General features: G+C 41.9%; 1 protein-coding gene across 8 annotated transcripts in view; it reads left to right on the top strand.

Moving 5' to 3' along the window:
* Positions 1–6268, top strand: part of ANO1 (anoctamin 1) — a 72714-nt gene extending 66446 nt beyond the window's left edge. For all 8 annotated transcript variants that reach the window (XM_069016409.1, XM_069016412.1, XM_069016408.1 and 5 more), the window contains 3 exons: positions 1502–1686; positions 3321–3426; positions 4324–6268. In XM_069016409.1, the coding sequence (XP_068872510.1) occupies positions 1502–1686; positions 3321–3426; positions 4324–4584 (552 nt within the window). In that variant the 3' untranslated portion in view covers positions 4585–6268. The remainder of the gene's footprint in view (positions 1–1501; positions 1687–3320; positions 3427–4323) is intronic.
* The last annotated feature ends 7455 nt before the right edge of the window (positions 6269–13723 follow it).

Below are 13723 nucleotides of genomic sequence, written 5' to 3'. Positions count from 1 at the left end.
ATAAGATTTAGAAATTTTTGGAAGCATCAGAGGATGAGTTGCTGTGTTTATTTTCAAGCTGTGATAGCAGTAGCAATAATGTAAAATAGTAACTAGTCACTGCTGCTTTTTTCCAGAATGTTTTCATGAAACAGTTTTGCCCTTCAAACAAATATGACCACAGCTGCTTACTTTTACTCTTGTGAAATACTATCAGTAGGATGAGATGTATTTTTTCATTTCAGCACTGTTTTGGGTAAGGTGAGAGTCAGTTCAGCTCCTCAGAGTGCAGAATCCCTCCATCGAAAATCTGCCCTCAAGCTGCTTTGCCCCTACTCAGAGAGCTTGGAAAATCCTGAAAAAAAAAGAATTCAACATCTTACACAAATTTAGCAGGCCTTAATGTATTAATGCATGTACTTCTGTGCTATTCTATATGAATAGACACCCACAATGATCATCCTCCTCACACCCCAGCTGGGGAAAGATGAAAACAAAGGCCAGCTGAAGTTCAACACGTTTGCAATGCAGCAAAGCAGGGGCTCTGTAACGCTTATGGCCACGTGGCCATGGACTCCCATGGGGTTTTTTATGTTATCCAGACTTGCAATCCCTTCATTTTGTCCCCAGGGTTCTGCTGTGCTATGGCAAACTCATTCTTTTGGTTGTTTCATATGCTGCCTTAGCTTGTCTTTCCCATTTCTCCTCTTTTCCTTTGGAAATAATTTCTCTCTGTTTTTCTCTTTCGGTCTGTGTAGTCTCTCTTCATCAATACCCCGTGTTATTTTTCCCTCTTTGATCAGTGTGCTGCTCCTCTTTACCATAAAATAAGTAAAACATTTTGTACTGTGTTTGTTCCACATGTACATGAGATTTATGCCAGGGGCAATGTTTCATAATGATGATAAACGAGGAAGGCTAAAGTCATGAGGAACCCAGCCCAATTGGCTGTCGTGCCTTCTCTCCACGATCTTTTTAGAAAATTTTAAATAACTGGATGAAATGCAGCTTTTGTGACCATAAAAATAAAACTGGGCTCAGTCTCCTCATGCTTTTATCCTGATGAAGTTAAGAACCACATGCAATTAATGTCCTTTTGCAATGCAATGAGACTTGGAAGAGTCAAATCACCGTCAGTTGTTTGCAGGACGGAAAAGCAGCTGGAAATCAATCAATTGGACCTTGTGCAAGGCACCAGGGAGAAGCTGTGATGGGGACACGGGGAAGCAGAGCTGTGGTAGCTCTCCCCTGGTGCTGGGGGGTACAGCTGCTCCATTTTTGGGGGGCTCAGGTTATCACCCACGCAGCCACCTCAGCTGGTGTGGCACTGCTCCGGGGAATACGCTGCACCTCAGGAGAGTGGGCAGTGAATAATCCCTTTACTGGTGCAGTGGATGCTCCACTTTCAGGGCCCCCAGGCTCCCCTGAGTTGTGTGAGTTGTTTGGGCGAGTCATGGTTGAGGATGTGATGAACTTAAGCCCTGCCTGGGTACTGCGCTCACTCTCTACTCTTGTGGCTCAGGCATTTGTGATCTCATTCACATCCGACTTCATTCCACGCCTCGTGTACCTGTACATGTACAGTGAGAATGGCACCATGCATGGCTTCGTCAACCATACACTATCCTCTTTTAATGTCAGCGATTTCCAAGCAGGAACAGCTCCCAACGACCCCCTGGATCTTGGCTACGAGGTTCAGATATGCAGGTACTCTCTTGAACGGTCACTAACGTGAAGGGTTTTCACGGCTGGCTGAGAGCGGGGCAAATTCTGGCATTCCTGGGGCAGGTTCCTTGTATTTTCAAAGCCTTTTTTAGCACCTTGCTAGCCTTTTGTATCAGATGGATCCACTGCCTTGAACATCTTGCCTACATATCAAGTAATCACAAGCCTGACTATGATTTACTGCTTATTTGGGGAAATGGAGATTAGGATTAGTTAAATTCAGTGCTTGTCCATGCAAAGATTTTTATTATTATGGATTCCCTTTTCCAGAAATGGAGACAAATAATGATAAACAGCACAATGATGCTTTAAGGGAAGAAAATGATGTCACTCTGATGTCATGTCATGATATAATGGCCGTGACCTCATTTTTTTGGTCCAGTTTCCAATTCCTGATGAAAGCAGTAGCATCCTTATCTGCACTGGAACTTAGGACTTAGTTAAAGTGTCATCACACAGGAGAAATTTGCATGCCTGTGACAATTTCTGTGTGTTCTTCTCATGTTTAAAGGAAAATTATGGTTACCTATTTCAGCTTCTGAATTCTTAAAACTGGGGGCCAAAGCCAAATCTGACAGTGAAAGCACTTAGACCAGCAGAGCTGAAAGGGGGAAAATGGAGGGAGGAAAAGGGAGAGGAGAGCAAGGAAGGACGAGATATTCCAGGGAAGAAAAAACCAAAGATGACTTTGATCCACACATACTAAGAAAATCACACGAACTGACCAAGTAAAAAACCTTGCCTTTGAATGGTATTATTTTATATTATATTCTTTATGCATTTGAATAGTGCAAGTTAATATGCTGAAATGACCTCTAAACAGAAAATTCGCTCAGAGATGAAAGCAAAACCAACCCAAACTGCATTTGTAGTAGCTTTGCTTGTTTTTACTTTCTCCTGGTTTCCTCCTGCTGCTCTCTGGGCAGAGGTTAAGCAAGGTTGGCAAACACGTTTCAGCACAGAATGGAAGTGTTGGCATCGTGGTCTAATACCAAAATGCCAAATTTATTTGCTTTCCAGTCCCAGCCCCTGCCTTCTTCCAAGCCCATCTGTATCCCAAGGATTTTTAAATCATTTGAAAATGCAGAGCCCTATTTCTTTCAAAATATTGACAGGATGCTGTGGTTTTGAATTTAATGTATTTTTGTTTGGTCCTGTTTATCAACACATAGATTTTCTGTAAGCCATAACTAAGGAAAAACTCTCTTCTCTCCACATGGCAAAATTTAGCTTCAATCTTTTGCTAATCATGTGTTAAACATCTTCTATGAATCTGAGGTCAGTATTTTTGTCTTTAAAATTAGTTTGAAAAATATATGTTGTCTTTTTACCTATCTTAAAATAAAATACATTACCTGAGCTGTGTAGTTTACTCTGTCTTATGCAAAATTGATGTTATTTGTAGTAATCAGAGGGAATTAAGATGCATTAATTTTTAATTTTGAGTAAAACTGGAAGGCTAAGGGAGACTTTCAGCTGTGTCTCGTTTCTGAAAGGTTAATACAGTGAACTTTCTTTTAGACAGTTCCATTTATTGTTTGACTGTTTGTTGATAATTCCTTCTGGTGCTAACATTTCTGAATTGCACCCCTGATTTACTGAGTCTTGTTTCGCAGGTACAAAGATTATAGAGAACCCCCCTGGTCTGAAAACAAATACGACATTTCTAAGGATTTCTGGGCTGTCCTAGCAGCAAGATTGGCATTTGTGATAGTCTTCCAGGTAGGTTACACTGCAGGCACTTGGAAATAAGTTACTGGGCCAAAGAAATATCTTCTTTCTCAGTTGTTTCATGGAAAAGCCAAAGAAACTTGCCCCTCTTCATCACCCTCTTTGTCCCACCCACCCACCCAGGCATTGGTATATCCTCAGGGGAACAATTCATCCCCAGGGATTCCCTGAACTGGTTTGATGCAGAACTTAATGACCTTAGAGAGCAGCAAAGCACAAGGCTGATACTAATTAGGTCCCACCAATTTCTCCCATAGGACATCAACAGTTTCACTGAAGCAGCATAAATTTAATCCAAAATTGTTTTCAGAACTAGCCAAGAAATGAGATTTTCAAAATTTTCCCAGTTAAACTTGCATCTGAATAAGAAGCCAAAATCTTGTAATTTGTCCTTAAAAGACAGATGCTGCTTATTGTGACACAAGTGTTTTAAGTCGGCCTTATCTGAATAACTTGTTTCAAAACTTTTATTGGGTTTTTTGATAAAAAATTATCTTTTGGGGAAAGACCTCCCTTTCCTTGAATCAAGGTTTTTCAATCAGAAGCGTTTAATTGGAACATATTTTACCAATTTTTGCCATTTTATCTCTTGTACTTGTTTCTGCCTTCCTGATGTAAACCTCATGAGCCACTCACCAATGACAAATTCCTTTGGATTTCTACAAGGCTGTGTCAGGATTGGTTCATAAATCATGTAGGTCTATGATGTATTTCTCTACTACTAGCATGCACAAAGCAGTTGAGGGGAATTTGGTCAAGTATTCCAGACCAAATATTGTCCTCTCTTCATTTTTCCTTCCTAAGCCCACCAAAATCAGCCCCTTTCCTTTCCCTAGAGCCTCCCTTTCATTTAAGCTCGCTGACACTTTCTCTCAACTTCATTTTCAGAACTTGGTCATGTTCATGAGTGAATTTGTTGACTGGATTATCCCAGACATTCCCAAGGACATTAGTCAGCAGATTCACAAGGAGAAAGTTCTCATGGTGGAGGTCTTCATGAGGGAAGAGCAAGGGAAGCTGCAGATGCTGGAAACCTGGAAAGACAAGGACAAGAAAAAAGGGGAAAACTGTAACAACCACAGCCCCAGGCTCTCCAGGAGCCGCAGTGGGAGCTTGTCCTCCTGCCATTCCTATCCTCTGGATGTTTAGAAGAGGAGGGAGCTGAGTCTGTCGGGGCATTCCAGAGACAAAAGCCATGGCGCCAAGGGCAGGACTCCGGTAATGGACACCCCGGTGCATGTTGAAGGATGTGCTGCCTTTTCGCTCCCATCTTTGTGAGAAATGCCCTTCTTGCAAACATGGAGGACCACGTTCTATTTCTGACAATGTTGGGTTTCTGTTGGTTTGTTTGTTTCCTTTTGCACAAGCAGTAATGCAGGGAGTTTTTATATTTCATCCGTAGGTAACACTATCGATGTTGGCGTGCATTGAGAAATGCAGATACCTAGGACATCTTGCTAGAGATATTCTCTGGGAATCTGATCTTAGCCTATCAATTAGCTGACGAAATAAAGGTAAATTTGAAGTCATAATAATAATAATAATGCTAACTTGAACTATTTTTTGGAAACCCAGGTTTGAAGGTCCATGGGGTAACTCGATAAATTATATGCAAAATCAGTATTCCCTAGTATTCCATAAAGCCTGCCAGGCTGACTTGCTTCCCAAGGCTGGCTTTAGCTCAGTGAATCTGAGCTTTGGAGTCCCACAGGTGTGACAGGGGGCACTTGTGGCAGCCTGCTGTGTCCCCCAGGCCCTCCCCGGGGCACCGCTGCCTCTGGAAACATCAGCGCAGGGAATCTGGGAAGAGCTTTCTTGGCAGCAGCAGCAGCAGCAGCAGCAGCAGCAGCACAATTCCAGAGATCCCCCAGCAGGTCCATGGTCATGGAGCATTTTGTTAAATGAGCACACAGAGAGCTCCAGTGACTCTCACTGCCCTGCCAAGCACTCGGACACTGCTGTTGCTGAGGAAATTCCCTTTTTTCCCCCTTGTTTCAGCACATCCCTGTCCCAGCCAGGCTTTTCCCTGTAGCCCTCTGGAGCAGGAGAAGGGAGTACTTGCACCTGTGTTTCACAGCCAGTGTTTCCCACAGACTTTCTGCTGTTGGCTGGCATTTCCCAGAGGCTGTGCCAGAGGAGTAAATCCCAAATGCATCCCACTCACTGTCTTCAGTGGAAGCTTTGCCTGCACTGGGGCTGCAGGACCAGACCTTCAGTTAGTTACAGGACTTTTCTTTTGTCTTAAAATCCTCTATCTTTTGTACAAGGAGCTTTATCCTTAAAGTATAAGTCTGAAATCCTTACTTACCACGACTAGTTAAATCCCACCAGTACAGCTCTTTTTAAGCATAATATATTTTAGTTTTGCTTTGTCGACCGATGAACTGCACTTCCAAATAACATTGGTGCAATTAACCTAATTTCTTTTTATTGCTTTGTCTTGTCCATGGCACTTGCATTACAAAACTGAAAAAGAAAATAAAAAGGAAAGATTTCTTTAAAGTCTAACTACTGTATGGTTTGTTACAAAACCAAGCTGTTTTCAAGAGGAGTTAGTTATTTCTTTTGTTCTTTTCTTTTTTTCTTCGCCAAACTAATTTAAAGATTAATGCTAGAACTCTAAAAAGAATGCCATATATAGCTTTTGATATATTTATTTGTTTTAAAGTATGTGATAAACTTGATATTTTTCTGTAGTCTGTCCAAAGAAGGTACCAGAAGAGAAATTATGTGGAAGAAAGATAAATGGTATTAACCAAATATTCTTGAAGCTTATTTAAAATACTGATCCAACCAAAGATTTTTATTAATAAAGGGCTTATATTTTGTTAAATCTTGTTTCTGTTGTATTTTGACTTGCAGGAATGTCACTATTTTTAAAATTTGTAACTTAGGATAGAGTGTTGCTGCAGGGCCAAATCCTGCCTGATTTATTCCCACATTAACGCAATGCCTGGCAGTAAATGTCAGGTCCAGGTCAGTCCCAGTGACTGCAATAGGACTGGGAGTGGGGATAAATCAAGCAGAATTCTGTCCCCACATTTTGTTGGAAACCTGTTCTTCCTCTCATTCCTCGGTAGCCCAAAAGATCCAGGAGAAAGCCAAACTACCTATTCTGAAGAGAAATCTTAGGGATCGTCCTCGAAGGGGATTTAATCTGTAAATACTGACCTGAAGGTATTCCCAACTTAATACTGACATTCCTGTAAATGGTGGAACTATATCCTGAACACATACTTAGCCGAATTTTTCATTATTTGCTGAAATCATGGAATAGTAACAGTAATGCTTATACTTTCTTTTGTACAGTAAATTGTTTGAAATGGAATTTTGTATATAAAAATCTGTATTACTACTTAGATATCTATAAAATTCTTTCATGGAATCATTTTTTAAAGAAAAGCAAATATATACTAAATCTGATTTATTTCGTTTTTTTTTTTTTTTTCCTTTTTCTTTGAACACTTATTTGAAATAAACTTAAATATCCAAGAGTTTCTCCTGTGGGACAGGTTCTGTTCCCAACCCTCCTTGTGCTCTGAGCATACAGACATCTTCCTAAAAATGTCCCAGGTAGATCTGGTGTTTGAGCCACTTTAGAGACCCCCTTGGAGATGAGTGAAACCTACCTGAAATCCATCTCCAAGAGCACAAAGGGAGTTTTTGGCTGCTTTGGACCTACAGACACGGAATATGAAATGATGGGTCTTAGCCTGGGAGCTTTCCTTTTTTTTCTGATTTAATCCTAGGCATTTAGGAGAAAACAACGTGGAGGAGCTTTTACTAAGAAGTTTGCAATGAGGAAGAATGCTATTGGCTTTGTTTCTTTTTTCATTGGAAACTGTATTCATTATTAAGAATGAAGTGGTGAAACGACAGGAGTGAAACTCGGGGAGCCTTTTGACCACACCTTGCTGGATTCAGCTCTGAAGGGAAGCAGAATGGCCCCACTGTGGCTGTCACACTTTCACTGCCCTGAGGGACCTGTCCAAGCAAAGCTGGGCTCAGAACCTCACCTGCTGGTTGCAATTTTTTTTTCTCCTTCTCCCATTTAACTGTTGTGTGAGAAGGCGAAGCAGGAGGCTTCATGCCAATCCTCCTTTCCCTGGTGGAAAATAATGTTCCAAGCCAGGAAATTTAGTTAGAAGGTGGGAATTGTGTCCTGAGAGAATGGACATGGACACCAGAAGCAGGTAAATCACGGTCTAGCTGGTAACTGTGTGGGATTGTCAGTTCTTAAAGACAAAATAGTACATATGAGCTTATTAGATACAAGGTAATGCCTTCTGGAAAAAGACCTGCACTGTGGTTGTGGTACTTCTCCTGAAAGTTTTTTTCATATTTGGGACACAAAAAAAAAAAAAAAAAAAAAAAAAGGGTTTGCTTTTATCAATAGCAAATTTGGGGCAGGATTATGCATAAGGATTTGCTGGAATAGAGGGGGAAAAAAAATAAAGCAGGGAAGCAGGGATCTGGAAGTGATCAAAGAATACCTGGCCGTGCCTTGATGTGACTCACAGTCACCATGTGGGCCAGGTTTGATGAAAGATAGCAAACCAAATATTTCATTTGTGCAAATACAAAGCTGAATTCTGTGTTGGTATGACAGCACGTCCATGACATGCATTCGCCCTGTTCCTGGCATGCTTCTGCCCCAAAACCATGAGTACAAAACCACTTCCCAGCCCTGATTTGAGCAAAGAAAAAGAGTCCCAAAAGCAATGTCTTAACATATTGAAGAGGAAAGTCACAACACCAGTTTGCTTGGTCCAAGAGAAAATGCAGACCAGGGGGAAGATTCCTGCTGGAAAAGGCTCCAAGGACCATTTCTGAACCACTGCTGAATCACTGTTTGCTTTTTGCCATCCGAAGCTCGCAGCAAAGACACGACGTCAGCCACTGAGTCCGAGGAGGAAGTTGTTCCCACCCCACAGTGCTGCCAGAGCGAGTCTGGAGCTCCTGCATTTCCATGTCATTGTGTTTCCAAGATACTGTCCTACAAATATTTTGCAGTCTTAAATAGCTTAAGGGTGAATAAGTCTCATGTCAAGGCACAGACACATTTCTATTTTTAACCCCCCCACGCTCCCTGGTCCTGAGCTGTTAATGATCTTTTTGGCTGTTGTGATTTCCAATAGGCAATAATAATTTATTTTTCGTCTTGATACCTCAGGAGTCTGACCTCTCTCAGAGTTCCATACATCACTTGAGTGCATTTATATTTTCCTATGAAGCTTTTAGAGTAAACAACTGCTCTTCCTCTTGCCACTGGAACAAAAAAACCCATCTTAAAATTTATATGAATTCCATTCAAACTCTGGTTCAATTCTTTGCACATTCGAGCACTATTTATTCCATGACCAAACACAACGTGCCATTTTTAGTATAGCAGAGAAAAACCAAAGTGCTTTTTTTAACCTTCTTTTTTTAGCCCAACAGGCCTTTCTGAAGAAAAAACTAACTATGGCTTGTTTTGAATTTTAACTCTATCCTTAGTTTTTAAGGCCATGCAGGCCACCTGAAGCCAAAGAAAATATTTCCATTGATTCCCTTTGACTTCAGCGTGCTTTGCATGAGGTTAAGCATTACTTATTGAGTGATTGGTTTCACTTTGGATAAAATAAAAACTCCTGACAGTTATTGTAGGTTACTTTTCTAACCCTCAGTGTCAGCTAAAGCCAAAATAAATCGATGCAGATGCATTGTGAGAGCAGTAAAGAGTTGGGTGCACCACTGTGCTGGTTTCCATGAGGCAAAGGCCTTGGAAAATCCAAGAGGATTGAAGATTTTGAGGTCAAAGCTTTCATGTGGTCCTCCATCTTGGGAAAAAAATTCATGCCAAAACAGGAAACGGATCTGTTCTGATGACCATGAGAAAAAAGAATCAAAATACAAAATATTTTGCAGAGTGTTTGTGCTGAACAAGCTTAGAAGTGTAATAAAGTCCATTTTTCAGAGCGAGAGGCATGTGGTTAAGCAATCTTAGAAGAGAAGAAAAGGTTATTCCCTACTTTTACTGCTAAATGAAAAAATAGTGGTTATCTTCTCCAGCTGAAATATGAGATGGAGCTACAGGAAAGGTGCGAAATAGGGAAGGGAGGAAGAAAAGGCTTTTGCCTGCTGTTCTCAGAGCCCAGGTAGCTGACAGATCAGCCACAGGAATGGCTTTTTTTCTGGAAAGAGGATGGATTCCTAAGGCAAGGACACCTTGTAGGTCGTTATGGGGCAGCCTTTGCCAGTGTTCCCACAGCCATGTGCCATCCCAAGCGTGCCAAGCCAGGCAATGCTGTGGGCCTGGTGTGGAGATGGAAGCTGGGAGGCTTTGCTCCTGTGGGAGGGACGTCGCTCACGAGCCTGGAATTCCCATCTGTCCTGGCAGCAGCATGTAATTACAGGAGCAGCTCACACTTCTCATGGGATTCATCTCTGAAATACATCTCCAGGTAAGGAAGGAAGGTAGTAACTAGCAAGTAATTAGCAAGTAACTAGCCATCAAGTGGGAGGGCAACAAATCTCAGCAGGCCAGACTGCCCTGGGTGTGCTGCAGGAGACGGTGTGTGGGCACTGTGTGTCTGCAGGATGGTGGGCTCTGACTCCTGGACGTGTTTGGGCATTTTGCTCTCCCTCAGGCCCTGCTGGAAAAAGGGAGCTGTGAGCAGGGAAGGAACAGTGAAATTCCTCCGAATCAACGTGAACTTCAGCTCCATCTTCATCCTGCCTTCAAAGAGTGAAATGGGTAAAACTGAGAGGTAGTTCTGAACTTCTACCGAACCTCTTCCCTTCTGCCTCTCTGAGTGTGACTTCTGAACCCAAGTTTCTCCACCTCTTTACAAGGCTTGCCTCTTAGAGCTGGTGAGCTAAGCTGGTAATCACCTCTGGGGCTTCTTGGGTGTAAGAAGTGACAATGAATTAATCACAGGCAGGTTTAGGTGCTTGGCAAAGATGTGGTACGGGCTCCTTTCGAAAGCCTCACTCCAAAACTGGTGAAGAACAGCCAAGGATGGTTAAATGTGTATTTGACTGACCAGAGAGGGTGAGCTTGGGGCTGATCTTATGCTACAGGTCTTTTAATTTGGGTTGTATCTACAAAAGGAAAAAATGAAAACTCCCTCTGTGGCTTTTTTGGCTCCAAGCTGTGGCACATGTAACTTCCTCACTTCTTGTAAAGGGTACAGACTGTGAGGAAAATGCATAAATGCTATATTGTATTAGATTAATCCAGCCTTCTCTCAGGAAGCCACGCTCCCTTCCTAGACTTTTCATCTCTGGGAACAAATGCAACAAGTTTCCCACATGTCTGTGCATGAAAATGGATTCCAAACTGTGGTTTAGGACCAGCTGGTATCTGGTTCTGACCACAGCACTGTGGGCTAGCTCAAATTACAGCGTTTCTTCAGAGAGCAGAAAATAATACTTCCTCCCCAAAGAACAGAGGGAGAGGGATGATGAAATCAGATTTGCTTTCTTATTTATTATATCTAAATCCCTGTGAGCTACTCGCCCAGTCACATCCTGTATCACTTAGTGGCTACACAAAACTATTCATGTTCTGGAAGGAAATAACTGGGTAATAACTGCACTGTGTTGGAGCAGACGAGGCACTCCCTCTCCAATCGGAACTGAGTCGAAAACTTGCACCTTCCAACCTCCAGGACAGTGACTCAGATGGAAAATACTGCATTGGCACATCCTGAAAAGAATGAGAGTCACAGGTATCTAAGGCAACACTTGTTTCTAGGAAATAACCCCCACTCCTCAGCTTGTCATCATCTCCAGTCACAGCAGAGAGTTCACAATACCTGAGTTTAACCCAAAAACCAAGCAAGTGCGACCAGGCTCACTGATTTTTCTTTATTAAAGCAAAATTTCAGTACCTCTGAGAGACATTTCGATATTCCCTGGTCTCTGAAGAGGCTGCTCTGCAGGCTGGATGCTGGCTGGGAGAAAGATTGCATTTTTCACCAGGTTCAAAGCAGAGTCTGTTAGTGCAGAAGAGATAAGAGCTGAATATTCACAGGTACACCCACAAGTAAAAATCGCTGCTGCCATTATTTCAACTGCAATGCTCTGCATCAGGCAATGGAGTGCTGCTCCTCTGTAGGGAAAGGAGAAAAAAACCTTTCCTTGGGTGGGAGGAGGAAGTCCCATGGCACAGGACTAATTACATGCTTGTAAGAAATACTTCCAAGTGGTGCAAAATGGATCAGTTTTCTGCAAAATAATTATTTTTGTTATCCTAACCTTTATTTTATAGCTGCTCACAATATTGTATTTTCTAATACAAAGATGGAGAGTGAGGAAAAACACCTCCATTTACAGAAAATAAATGTTATTGTGGTAAGTATTTACCTTTTCATGGTTTTATCTGGTTTAGGAACTGGCAATACAGCAACTCAGGAAAATAAAGAACAAATTATACATACTCTGCAGAAATTAATTCGTATTAGCTTCCAAGCCTGGCAATCAAAGCTGCTGGATTATTTCCCTGGATGAACAGCAACTTCCAGTTTGGATCTTAACTTGCTCTGCTTCACCCTCAGCCAGTTACAGAGCAGGAACTGAACTGAATAGAGACACAAAGGGCCTCAAAAGGGATCTAATGATCACTCACTGTTACTCGGGGGTGTTTTGTCACTTCACAACAATGCTCCTCTGCAAACAGCCCTTGCTTTCTGTTTTCTCTGTTCTCCTGTTTTTCCAAGTGCCAAATTGATGTCACAGGGCTTAAGTAATAAATACGGTTTATAGGAATGAGATGTGCTGGGCTAACATATACACACAGCTTTATTGACATGTGAAATGTTTGTCTGAATGATTTCATACTTCCATGGTATGATGAAAATTCACTACAAAAATAGGTAAAAAGTCAAGTCAGAGGTTTTTAGCCGGAGCAAATAAACAAAAGTCTACAATTTACCCTTCCCCTAAAGTTAAACTAACTTCTTCTGCCAACAATAACACAAGAGAACTGTATCAACAGAATTATATCAACACTTCTGCTGTTTCAATATTAAGTTCAAGCATCTGTTAACAACTTCTTGCTTGTTGTTGTTGTTACTTGGCCAGATCTTTTATCTGTATACAACCTAGTCATGCCAGAGTTCACTTTCTTTTCAGTACTTATTTACTTTTCCCACACTCTGCTTCTAATTTACTCTCTCAGCCCACAATAATTTGACATTTCTTACAGGCCCTTTTGTCAGGGACAGTTTTCTCCTAAGATCCTTAGTCTCTTCACAAATGAGTTTCTTTACCAGAGCACTTCTTTCTACACTGGCTGTTATAGCAACAGAGAGGTGATAGCTGACAAAAGAAACATGTGCAGATCAATTCATTCACAAAAGAAAATACAGAAACTGTCTTCTCTTTGCTGAAAATGTGTATTTTGGGGTTTTGCAAAAAAAAAAAAGAAAAGAAAAGAAAAAACGGGTGAGAGGCATCGAATAAATCCATTAAGAAATGTTATGGAGATCAGTTTATTCACCATGGGAGTGAAAAAGCCAGCAAGCAAACTACAAACCTCTTGCAGCCCAGTTCTGCTAGTAGGGAGGGGGTTGCTCTTTTAATGCAAAAATCCCCTCTTATCTTGGAGACAGCAAAGAAAAAGAGGAGGTGCTATTAATTCCCTCGGGAGACAAGAGCAGGTATATTAAAAGATACATATGCAATCAACTGGGCCTCAAAAGAGAAACAGTTCCTCAGCACTGCCTGTGCCAAGGCACTTGCCCAACCCGTGTGGAGGATTTTAAATCCCCCCCGGGTTATCTGCTATCGAATTGCCTGGTAAATTAAAGAAATTATCCAAGCTGCTTCACTTAAAAGCCCAGCAGCTCCTAAATACTCCAGTTTCTCTGGAGCAGCAGAATGTCAGTGGCCTTGGCTGGAAATCACGAAGCATCTTCCCACACAAACACACCTCAGTCACCCAAAGCTCAGGACAGCCCCACACTTTGCCATTTTTGCAGTGCCCAAATGGGCGGGTTCTGCCTGAATGTCCCGGTGTCCGACACCTCCCTGAGGGCTCTGCTGAAATTAATCTTTCCACGCTCTCTTTGCCCTGCTCCTCCAGCGAGGACCGTGAAGTCAAAGCGAAGCCTGAAACACTCCCAGGCTTCGAGCTCCCTCTGCAGTATTGTGCAAGGACTCGTCTTGCCTCGAGAATCCCGAGGATTACTTGGTTAGGAACGGGATCATTCACAGCACTTAAATTTCTGGGAAGCTTCCACTGAAATCTGAGCTGCTCCAATAAATCATTTCTATTAAGTTTTATTCCGATGCGGAAGCGCTT

Source organism: Aphelocoma coerulescens, chromosome 5 (genome assembly GCF_041296385.1).
Source record: "Aphelocoma coerulescens isolate FSJ_1873_10779 chromosome 5, UR_Acoe_1.0, whole genome shotgun sequence".
Classification (NCBI taxonomy): Eukaryota; Metazoa; Chordata; class Aves; order Passeriformes; family Corvidae; genus Aphelocoma; species Aphelocoma coerulescens.
This window is presented reverse-complemented; position numbering and strand designations above follow the sequence as displayed.